The 12,647-nt window shown below is 37.5% G+C and overlaps 2 protein-coding genes across 2 annotated transcripts in view; one reads left to right on the forward strand and one right to left on the reverse strand.

The window, feature by feature from the left end:
- Positions 1 to 2,220, reverse strand: part of med6 (mediator complex subunit 6) — a 4,424-nt gene extending 2,204 nt beyond the window's left edge. The window contains exons 1-4 of the mRNA XM_048205639.1: positions 2,114 to 2,220; positions 1,634 to 1,793; positions 1,326 to 1,417; positions 31 to 113 (exon numbers count right to left, since the gene is read on the reverse strand). Of these exons, the coding sequence (XP_048061596.1) occupies positions 31 to 113; positions 1,326 to 1,417; positions 1,634 to 1,793; positions 2,114 to 2,135 (357 nt within the window). The 5' untranslated portion in view covers positions 2,136 to 2,220. The remainder of the gene's footprint in view (positions 1 to 30; positions 114 to 1,325; positions 1,418 to 1,633; positions 1,794 to 2,113) is intronic.
- A 2,318-nt stretch (positions 2,221 to 4,538) lies between these two features.
- LOC125277286 (tetratricopeptide repeat protein 9A) lies at positions 4,539 to 8,456 on the forward strand. Its single transcript, XM_048205640.1, has 3 exons — positions 4,539 to 5,688; positions 6,026 to 6,208; positions 7,628 to 8,456. Exons 1-3 carry the CDS (start codon positions 5,247 to 5,249, stop codon positions 7,708 to 7,710), a joined length of 708 nt encoding a protein of 235 aa, XP_048061597.1. The 5' UTR covers positions 4,539 to 5,246; the 3' UTR covers positions 7,711 to 8,456.
- Positions 8,457 to 12,647: the final 4,191 nt, after the last annotated feature.

Raw genomic sequence — 12,647 nt, forward strand, 5'->3', positions numbered from 1 at the left:
ATTAAATTAATCTAAGGTTGATATACTCACCACTCTGGAATTGATGACTGATCCCAGGTCAGGAGCCTGATATACCACTCCGGCTATTATATAGTAGTCAGCAAGAGGGATCACTGCAGGACAGCGCAACAAGGGAAACAGAACATACAAAAAGATTTAAATGTTTTGTTTTGTTTATTCTGCACAGAAATTTAATGTCACCCTATTTAATATAAAGTGAACAAAACGATCCAATTTATTGTTTTAAAGAAAATTCCTGGTATTACTGTGCACAATTTATCAGTGCACATTATTTCATCTTCGATTCATAACTAATTTCGAATCATCAACACTGGTATTGAACTGCATTGAATCAACACTGAACTGATTTGAGCTTAATAACGACACTTTTGTCTCCTGTAGAGCTGCATATAGGCGAAATGAGCTCATTTCATAAATGATGAACTTTACAGTTATTAAACTGAAATGAATCAACACTTAACTGATCTGAATAATATTCTGATACTATTGTCTAATGTAGAGCTGCTTTACAGCAGAATTTGAATTAGTTTAATATTTGATTAAGTTTTCAATCATTGATCATTATTTTCCTATTTATTACAGTAAAGCTGCTTTGAAACAATCTGTATTGTATGAAGCGCTATATAAATAAAGGCGACTTGACTATTTCAAAATTCAAAACAGAATTGAAATAATTTATCAAAAAGTAATAACCTCTGAAACAACTTTTTGTAATCTAAAAATTCTGTTGCAGTTTAGAAGATTGCAGAATTAGGGGGACAAAGATCTAAAAAAATAAGCAAAAACAGCCACACAGACAGCAGAAACTTTATGTATTAGTGATGAAAGCATTTAATCTGGTAAATGTTCTTCAATCAAACCACATATATGAAGTATGCATAAATCTGGTGCACTTTAAGAGCAAAATTAAGATCTCAATCCTTTAGAATAAAAAAAAAAAAAAAGTACACTTAATTGTACCTGGACTCAATTTAGTTGTGAAAGTGTCTCAATCCACAATTACATTTACACTGGCGTTTCTAGAAATCCAAACACTTTGAGTATAATAATAATAATAATAATAATTATCATCATTATCTGTAACACTGGCAACAACATTCTATGTTCAAATTGCTTTGAAGTTGTACAGAACATTGTCCTTTTTGTTAAGTATCTTAACAACTTCAATCTCAACTTGACATGGATTGCAAGTCTGTCAAGTGTCAATATTACATCTGAAAATACAATGCAGACACCAAATCAAAAATATTCATAAATGATAATACTAAAAGCAAAATAAAGCCACACAGTCAGCAGAAACTCACCTTGTGTTGGCGATTGTCTCTGCTGCTTTCTGATGATGTACAGAATCGGCTCCTGAGCGTGAAGCAAAATATATTCCACACCCACCATCTGACTACACACACACAAAACACTAAGTAAACATGCAAACAACACACTCTACTGCAGCTCAATCTATTTTTTTAATTGATTAGAAAATAAAACAATCAGCAGTGTGACAGGAAAATGTGTTGTCTGTTTTTGTGTTTCCAGCTCATAGACATGTAGGTTACATTGTGATACATCTACTACATACATAACCCAGTTTTTAATTGCATCGTGCAGTGCTTACTTGAGGTGATCCAGGGTTAATCTCTGCATTTTCACCACCTCGTTGTTGCAGGTGCGATCATAGAAGGGGTTGCTCCTCTCAGAGAAATACTCCAGCACATTGCTGGGGTTCAGGATGGGTACCCAGCCACTGTCCACCCACGAGATGCCCAGCAGATTATCTGAATGAACACACACACACAAAACCCAAATCATATTCGAATGAGAATATTTCCGTCTAAGAAAAAGAAAAAACAAAACAACAGAATATATCGTAGAAAAAGTAGATAACACTGCGCGCCCCCTTCCAGAAACAAACTATAGCGACAATGCTAAAGAAGAGTATGATTATTCTGGCTTGACAAAGCAAACGTACTGTTAATATATTTTATATTTCTTATACAACATTTCAATGTAATGGCAAAATGGATTTGACAAGAATAAAACTGTCAACGAATAAAACATCTTTGTAAAACAATTCGTGAAATATGTGATAAAGTACCTCTTAAATCCACCGACGCCATCTTCGCAGTTCGCACTCAGGCGCAGGCTGATGACACAACAACCGTCGACGCTCTATTACGATTGCTCCATGAAGAAACCAATACAAATTCAGAGTTAATTGGTTTTATTATTAAAAATCGCCGTTGAAAATTCTCATTGCCCCTTATGAAATTCATATACTGAGGATACATAAAAGAATATTAAAAATATTATTAAAATATATTTAAATAAATATGATATTTTCTTAATTAAGTATCTGGTTAATAATATTATGTTTTTTTGGCAACATATTGCATCCATAAATGTAGGGGGGTTTTTTTTTCGTATCACCACCACTCTTAAAAAATTAATTCATATTCATATGGAAATATTAATTATAAAATAATTAATTATGAAAAAACTGAGGCCCTATTTGGCATGTTTGAAGATTATGTATTTCAATAAAATATATATATATATTTTTTAAAGCATTCAAAAGTGTTCTTTCAATTGTTTTTTGTTTGTTTGTTTGTTTGTTTGTAAAAAAAAAACAATTTTCAAAGGTCCTTGTTTGATTTGCTCCTAAATAGTTTGCTGTTAACTTGTGCTGGTGTATGCCCTATTTAATCATTTTTATTTGTTCATTATTTATTACATTCTGTTTTATTATTGTAACTGCATTGCGCAAAACATTACATCATAGGATGGCTGATTTAATGTTTGTAAGAAATAGTGCTATCAAATGATTAATCGCAATTAATCACAACCAAAATAAAATTTTGTGGTTACATAATACTGTGTTTATTCATTTTGTAATATAAATACATACACATGCATGTATATATTTAACAAATATATATTATATTTATATATAAAATATTTATGTTTATATATCATATAAATTATATATATATATATATATTCATTCATTTATTCATTATGTATAAATACATACACACACACGTATATATTTAAGAAATATATACATGTGTGTGTGTGTATATACATAGTGAATATACACAGTACACATATATTATGTTTATATATATATTTTTTTTATATTTTAAAGAATATTTACTTTTATATTTATGAAAATATAAAAATATGACATTTAGGTGAATATATGGCTCTCACTAAGATCAGTCGTGCCATGTTTACAAGTGTTCAGTCATACACACACACAATAATATACAACATTTTAGATTTTAAAGCAGTCAATTAGGACAAAAATATTTATATTCTTAAAAAGGCCTATAGTCAGCATGACCATGAAAGGCATTTTTAGAATTAGGAAAGATGCCTTTGGACCTAATTAAAAGTACATTGGTTGAAACATCATCACTACAGGAAGAATTCATCAGATGGGACAAATACCCGACAGAGTCCCTGCAGGCAGAATTCTGCAGGAATATCATACATGAATGCAGTGCAGCGTAAAACACCACACAATGCCTGCAGAGCAAACACAGGATTAAACCAATAAACAGAAAAGAACCATTAAATTCTGCATCCAACTCAAACTCAACCCCAATGTCAAGCTCAAATGCCACAAATCCTTTTAGAGGTGGCAATAGCATTCCCTCAAGTCAAGTGTAATGTTCTCATTACAGATGTAAGAGAAAGAATAAAGTAGCTTCACAGCTGACCTGAAAAACATGTTTCTTTGTTGAAACTACAACAAAATCAGAGTTTTATCTGTTCCCAAACAGAACTTTCAAATACGTGACTCTGACCAACCCTAAAAGAAGAAAAGTGTACAAAGTCAGCATTGTACAAGCATAGATTTGCCACAGACAGGTAGAAAAAGATAGATCTAATGAGGAAAGGCAGTGCTACAGTTTCTTTCAAAAACATGTATTGTTATAAATGATAAATTAATATATTATTTTAATATGTTATTAAGTGTTTATTTCTGACATTTCCCCTACTACAAATCCACACTGAGAAAGACTGCTATTTATTAAAGATAGATGAGCAACTAATTAAAGAACAGCCTTCAGCAGTTGTTTATTTTTCATTAAATATTGAACTTTCACAATACATTACATCAAAACTGTCATAATAGCCTACAATCATGTAAAGAAGCTCAAAGTTAGTGTTAGCATCTGTAATTTGTATTCATTTTCAACAAGCAACATGCTAGAGACAAGTTAAGATAAAATTGTTATAGAGATAAAATAGTAGCCTAATCTTAAATTCATACAGTAGAAGAAAAAGAGCTAGAACTGTAAGCTAGATATAACTCTAAGCTTATGTAAGCATGTGCAGAAATGGTCTGAAATGCACATGTGTTTGTGTGTATGAAAATGACAGACTGAGCAAAGCAGAACTCCCCTTCCATCCAGCACGATTTACCGCAATCACGACACACCCAGACACAACAGAAGAACCAGCTAACCGCTCAACACACACACACACACACACACACACACAGAGAGAGAGAGAGAGAGAGAGAGAGAGAGAGAGAGAGATACACACACCTGTGGGACACAAACATGACGTTTCCCAAAGGGAAACTCATTACGGAGATATATTCTCAGTTAAATGAATGTGGGATAACAATAACTTTGCTGTGGGCATAATGAAAGAGAGAAGAACAGTTCTTCTGAATCAAGGGAGGATCAAAAGGAAGGAGATTAGACTGTGTTTAAACAGCTCTGTTCAGTGTCCGACAGCAGCTGTTTTTCTGTTCTGTGTTCTGGGGGCAGAAATCACGTCATACGAAATCATCGTTTGAGCAAGAGAAATGCGTTTGTTAACGCCTGAGTTGCGCTCAGCTGGATTTCAATGGAAACGGGACGTCGAAGCAGGGGGGCTGACAGACCGGTTATCGCGCTCCATCCGTGATGACCGCATTTCTTAAGGGCAGCGTGAGCGCTGTGGCTTGACGCGCACGCTCACTCTCCTTTGACTCATCTGGTGAGAGCAGGACGTGCCGATCCCGTTCTGCCAGACCGTTGAAAAGAGAGAGAGAGGGGCAGAAAAATAGGAAAAATTCACAGCACTGTGTGTGTGTATGTGTGTGAAACATCCAGGAATCCATCTTTAAAACTGAACCGCGAAGACCTGCGCGGGCATGTAGACTAAACGCGTGAAGAGGCAACGAACGCAGCTCGAAAACGCGAGTTTCAGGGAATTGTCGAATCGGTGGGATGAGCGTGGAGCACGGCAGATTTGAAGGAAGTATACGCAAGGGAAACGGCACGATGAGCGTCATGAGCGGCAGCGCGAACTCCACCATCATGCAGCCTCCCGGTGGCCGGAGCCGCGGAGACGCGCGCTACCCGCAGCACGCGCCCCATCAGAGCGGTTCGGTGGTGAAACCCCAAAACGAGCCCGCGGACCTGGTGAAACGAGCCCTGGACTTCAAGACGCAGGGCACGCAGTGCTACAAGGATAAAAAATACCGCGAGGCCATCGGCAAATACCACCGCGCGCTGCTGGAAATGAAGGGTCTGTGTCGCGTGCTTGGGGACCCGGACACCAGCAAGTCCCCGTCCACCGTCCTGACCAGCATCAGCAAGTCCAGCCTGACGGACGAGCAGAAAGGCGCGGTGGAGAACGCGGAGTTGGAGTGCTACAACAGCCTGGCTGGTGGGAACAAACATCATGTTTCACCACTTTAAAACCAATCGATACACATATGTTTTATGCATTCCACCTGTTAAGACTGAACGAAAGCAGGGCCACCATAATATTCAGATCAGTACTATTCGATTTGGCCCCTCCAATCCTAAATATGCCTTGAAAAAAACGTAATCTGAGTGAATGTCTTCAGTTCTGCTTGTAGAATGACGTCATGGTTTGTCTAGATTACAGGTTATATACCTAAATTTGATTATAAACTGCAAACCATCATTACAAGTCTAAAATAATCCATACCAAAAAAAAACCTCAAATTGCAATTGATTTTGTCTGTGTTTGCATGTAGCTTGCCTGTTGCAGATGGAGCTTGTGAATTATGAACGAGTGAAAGAGTACTGTCTGAAGGTTTTGAGAAAGGAGGGCGAGAATTTTAAAGCCCTGTATCGCTCCGGCGTGGCGTATTATCATCTGGGAGATTTCAACAAAGCCCTGCACTACCTAAAGGAGTCCCACAAACAACAACCCACAGGTCAGTCACATCAAACTCTCACACACTATACCAGCATTTCTCAAACTGGGGACGAGCCGTATTATAGTGTGCAACAGCATTTCCAGTGGCCTTGGAAAAATATAAGCCTTGTTGGAACAAAGCCAGTCACTCTGAAATGAATCTCAACACGACATTTTATTCAAAGCATAAAAAGTCTGGAAATAAAAAACAACCATATAAAAACGTGTACATATTTGCATGATCAGCAATGGCAATACAAAACTATTTTGTATAAATATGATATATTGTTGAGAATGTGGGATTACAATGTTGAATAAGAGTGTGGAAACACATTCGACTATGTCATCCGGTCTACAAACAATTTGTGGATATGAAAATGGTCCTTGGTTTAACAAAGTTTGGCAAATCATCCACTAGATCACCAGGGCCGTAACCACCATAGGCATTGAGGGAGACAAGTCCCCCCCCCCAATAATTCGAAATGGCCAAATTGTCCTAATATTTGATATTTCTTAATGCTGCTCTCCATTATGCACCACTCTGTTTGTTGTTAGGATGTCAGACAGTTTAAAAGCTTACATTTTTATGCTGGTCTGCCTCAGCGGTCTAACGTTGTCAAAATAATGGCCAATCAGATCAAAGAAGGCGGGGCTTACTATTCACTGACGATGAGTGTGAATTCCACACTTTTAGTTCTTACAGGGAAAGAGTGCATGCTTGGTAAGATAACAAGCTAAACATTTAATATTTGACAACTGTTCTACAATAGATAAGTTTAACGACCGACCACAGTAACATACAGTGATGCAAACTACTCAACATTTTGATGGAATTTCTCCATTTTGAATTGAAAATGTCATGAAGATGAAGATGGCATTCATAACTGAATGTGACTTTTCTTTTTTTTTCTTTTTTTTACATTTTTGACATATTAGACATACAAACATGTATAAAATATTGTTTGGAAAGAGTTTAAATGGACTATTTCACAACTATATAGGCTATAACTAGACCTAGAACTTCTTTTACATTCTTATTTCTTCTTTATTCCCTTAAATCCCTTTTAATTCTTTAATTTCTTTAAATAAAAATACTAGCTAAAAAATTACCTAATGTTCAAGACATGGTTACGGCCTTGCACTAGAGACAATCAGATGCTATAATCCAAAATTGTGTAAAGTGAAAGATTAAAAAAGTCTGATGTCATTAAAAAGCTGATTAGTAATCATGTTAAATTTGCAGTGATATCAAAATAACAAAATAATACTCAGCACCCTCTGAACCCAAAACACCTGCTTTCCAGGACAACAGTGACTGTGCTGATAAATGAATAATAAATAATCCCAAAACTGAATTTTTTTATCTTTCACTACACTTCCTGCCCACATTTTCTGTGTTAAAACAGCTGTTTCCTCCTTTTCTGTCTATGTGGGACAGACACTAATGTCATCCGCTACATCCAGCTGACGGAAATGAAGATTCGTCGAAATGCCCAGAGAGAGAAATCAGAAGTCCCGTAAAAAACAGCTTCCGCTTGAATAGCTTTCCACTGCGGACACCCCACTATCCCCTCATCGCACTCTCTGTGGACGAGGTTCGGCATTTCATGGAAGACTTTATTCCAGTGCGGGTCAACACACCTGTCTCAGTCCTGTCAGAAACAGTCTCTGGCTCAGACTGAAGAGCTGAATCAGGTGTGCTGTGCCCTGGAGTAGACCGGGGAGACCCGGGAAGGAGACCACCAGGGATCTCACTGGCATTTATTATACTTTCTGAAGTACAGTAGTGCTGTCAAAATGTTTGCTTTTAATCCTTGGTTGTAAAAAACGAACGGATGTGGGTCTCTCGAGGTGGTTGTGGTCTGAAGTTGTGCTCCACAGAACACCCTCAGATCATTTTGTGGCTGGTGAAACATAGTTTACATATTCCTGCTGCTTTTTGTTTGCATATTGTTTCCAGATCATGACAATGTTTTTTATTAGAGATTCTGAATCGGTTTTGTTGTAAACACATAAAGCTCCTTCATTTGAAGTGCAATTAAGTGTCACTACTAGTGAAAACGATGCCAATCATATACAACCTACTCTTCACTTAACACCCACATTCAAATCGCAGTGATCTCACAAGATCTCACACGCACAGAGTGGGCTTAAGTGTACACACACACACACACAGTGGACATGAGTGTAAGCATGTGAATCAAGCACAGTCTGACTGACACGTATACAAAAGCATGTAGGAGTAAAATAAACTGTGGTCATTGTTATATTTAGGAGTGTGTGTTTTTTGTTCATGCTGTGTAATTTATATCTGATTCTTACTGACTGTGAAAAGTGAAGACATTCATTTGACGCTAATCTTAATTTTGACAGAGAAGGGACTTTAGCTAGCTATATTTCCACTGTACTCAACTGTTTATTATGGGTTTTACATGCAGCTTAACAGCAGGTACACAAAACAGTCCAATTCACTGCTCCATTCTGGTTGCTATGGTGAGGTTGCATGGAAATCATCCTTTGAGACAGATGGGGATGGTGTCCTAGACATGCTCGCTTAGACAAATCTGTGTAAAACAGAAGAATGTAAGATTAAACGGTTGAACAGTCTGTCTAAATGTCATTAAATTGCTGATTTAGTATTAAGTAATTATGTTAAATTTGCAGTAATGTGAACCAATGAGATTGTATTACTACAGAACAATAATCTCACTCAAAATTAAGGCAAGACACCAAAGGTCAATAGGGTAAAATTAAGATTATTATACTAAGACAATTGTTTTGTATGCAAATTAGGCATCATCTAATTAAACATGCACTATTTTGCATTAAATTCCAGAACAGAAATCTGAGCATTGGATGAAGCCAGGTTCAAAATTTCTTTGTTGATAGGTAACACTTTATTTTGATGGTCCATTTTAGACTTTCTACTGACTATAATGTCGCTTTTCCACTGCATGGTACGGCTCCATACGGCTCACCTAAATAGTACCACCTCGGTTGAGGTTCCAAGTGAGCCGTACCGATATTAAATGTGACGTGTAAACACTGCAGATCACTGATTGGTCAGAGAGAATCGTCATTAAGCGTCATTGGATTTGAAACATGAGACACCAAACCCGCTAGATTTAAATAGTCAGTAACAGCCACCGCAGTATCATTTGTTCGCACAACTTTTTTTAAACGACTTGCTGTAAATGACTGCTGCACGCAACTTGAAAAAATAAATGGCTGTATCGTGGTCAGTAGACGAGGTGCAGACTCGTTGGTAGGCGAGGAGCGGATCCACAACAGTAGAGCCGGTTCAACCCTAATGATCAGTCTATAATCCCACCCACTTTGAAGCGGTAATAAACTGCAAAAGCAAACCGAAAGTAAGCGAGCCAAGCTGTGCCGAACCAAACCGAGCTGAGTTGTTCCATGCAGTGGAAAAGCGCCATAAGTAACTAACTCTCATTAGTATATTACTAATAGTAGACTGTCTGCTTAATATCTGCTAACACTTTATTTTGATGGCTCCCAAACAGACAGTTGAGTAACTTTAAGTATGTCAACTTATTCAACTAAACCAACTCCTGATTGAACCGCCCGCTCTGGGAGTCAGGCGCTCTAACAAGGAGGCAAAAGACCACAGTCTCTAGCATCAGTCGCTAGAGCGTCTCTTGGGATCAGGGGAGTGAGGTTTACACGCACAGCTCTTACTAGCCTACGTCTGTTACACTCACCCCCCCTAAACCTCACTCCCATCTGGGTCACGGCACCAATGTAACCCCTCCTGTTCGAACTGCTGGCTCTAACCGGGACTCGAACCCCGGTCCACTGACATGGGAGTCGGGCCCTCTAAGAAGGAGGCTAAAGACTGCAGTCTCTAGCGTCAGCCTACCTCTGTTACACCAAAGACTATAGAATAACACAAGACGTGTCACTCGTATTGTTTTGAATGGGAGAAAGTGTAACGCGCAGTATGGCGGAATAAGTCCCACCTTCTAAACAAGAGCCAATCGCCGACTGGTAAAGTCATCGCGTCACTGCATTAGCCGTTAGAATCACCGGTTTCTATAGAAACAGACGCGCGCCTCCGAAGAGACGCGCATTTAGGTCTGCGCATGCGCATTAGCTTGATCCAGCCTGAAAAATAGTTTTTTTGTCATGATTCGAGCGTTTAGAAACTAAATTTATGTTGTTGTTAGATTTCATTGGTGATTTCAAATATGAAATTTAATCGTAAGGTTGGCGAACAGTTTTGGAGAATTTGATGTTTCCCCTCCCCATTCAAAGAGATATATTACATGATGCCCAGGATGCCCGAGAGGCGTTTCAAAGATGGCCGCCGAGTGAAATGACTTGTCTTAAAGGGACTTTGGTTACACTAACACCTAACAGTCTACTACAGTCTACTAATACTCTAATGAGAGTTAGTTGACATGTAGTTGCAAAGTTACTTGTAGTTAGTAAATTGTCTAAAGTAGACCATCGAAATAAAGTAACCTGTTGACATATTAGAGGTTTTTTAGGGGATTTTGGATATCTGTTTTTATCACTCCATAAATCAGAAAATGCTGTCAACAGCCAGACAAAAAATAATTTTCTTAAGAATAAAATGTTACATATCAGGTGAATTATATATGAACAAACCCCTCTGTAAAATCCTTCAGAATATAGATAGCCTAGGAATAAAACTGAAAATGTTTGGGGGAAAGTGTTACTTAAGAGATTTCTGTGCATGAGAAACAATCATTTTGAGAAAACAGCCTTTAAAATATGTATTGTAATTGAAATCTATAGATGCAAATAGATAAAGTGTAATAAAATAAAGACTTAAATGTGTATTTTGGATTTTTTCTTTCCACTAGTCTGAAAGGAGACATGCTTGCGAAGCAAAATATAGCCCAACATCTCAAAATCGACCAGCTCATGAAACAACAACAATGGTTTTATGTCTTGCCTTAATGTTTATGTTAAGTGAAAGAGAGAATGAATTTGGAAAATGCCAGTCTAGTCTCATTTATTTGCAGTTATGATGATGATAATAAAATGTGCAAATCATTTTCTTGAGCTTTGTATTCTATACTAAGACAGTCAGTCACGAAACACCACATCTCAGCATTTCAGGGCTTTAATCGAGCTCTTACACAAGTCTAATGTGCTCAGGTGCAAGTACAAGTTTCATAGCAGCAGCTTCTGAACCCAAAACACCTGCTCTCCAGGACAACAGTGATTGTGCTGATAAATGGCAACAGATGCTCTTGATGATAGCTACACATTCCTTTGAGCCAGAAAAAAATACACCCCTATTCCACATCCTGATGGAATGAAGTGAGAGTTCCTGGATCCTCAGCCAACTTGCCAAATTTCAGGACTCTGAATGTTACACTGCTAGTTAATTTTGTTGTATGCATGACAAATGTTCAAAATCTGGTTTCAAGTGACAGAAGGGGGAAGAGAGACACAAGCCCTTCTGTGTTTTGGCTCTAAATGTTGTTTTGTCTCTAGAGGAAGTTTTTGCCGGTATAGAGATGAAAGATTGGAATGAGAGACAGAGGATAACGATGCTGTAAACATGTGCAAAAGAATGTTCACCTCTGCGCGTCTGAACATGTCCAAAAATCCAGACAGAAATGTTGCTCCTAATAAATTTCATCACAAAATAATAAAAATGTGAAAAATATAAAAATAATTTAAAGAAATAAATATGTGTAAACATAAAAAATATTGCACAAAATGCTACTAAAAAAACCTGCAAAACAAGTTCAACATTCTCAAAAATGTCCAACAAAATTCAATGCACATTCACTTTAGAATCCATCAGTTACACTGAATCACACACACACACACACTCACACCACACAAACTGCACATGCACAAACACCGGAAGACTGCAGTAATGTACCTGACTATTGTATAGCTGCAAATTTAGAGCCAATAAATAAATTCTAACTTTCCTCTTAAAGACGTTCCCTCGTGTTTAATTCTGGTAGTTTGGATGGTGAAGATGTCACTAAACAAGCATATTATTTGTGAAAGACAATGTGTTTCATGCTACAGTGAAAACCACAGAACAATCAGTGATCTCGAATGGAAGTATAACAGAAGAACTATACATTCATGAGACCGGAAAAGCACTTCTAAAGGTGTACAATCTCATTCATATATGACAAATAAAACCTGAAAACTCCACAGAGTTGTAGAAATAAACTGTCCAATGTTCTCCATCTAACCCAGTAGGCTACTATGTTCAGAAAGCTAAATCTACCATAAACATGCAGACGTGTGTATACAGAGAGGAAGTCAATACAGCGCAGCAGGACAGCTGAGATAATACACTCAATATGAATAAAAAACAAGTTTGCAAATAAAAAAATTGTCCTGATAAATGTCTCTAAAGATCACAGCTGCAGACCCTGTACTTTTCTAAAGCACTCAGTATTCAGTCTGGCCATTAATGAAGCATCTGGATCGTG

The sequence above is a fragment of the Megalobrama amblycephala genome, linkage group LG10 (genome assembly GCF_018812025.1).
Source record: "Megalobrama amblycephala isolate DHTTF-2021 linkage group LG10, ASM1881202v1, whole genome shotgun sequence".
In the NCBI taxonomy this organism is placed as follows: Eukaryota; Metazoa; Chordata; class Actinopteri; order Cypriniformes; family Xenocyprididae; genus Megalobrama; species Megalobrama amblycephala.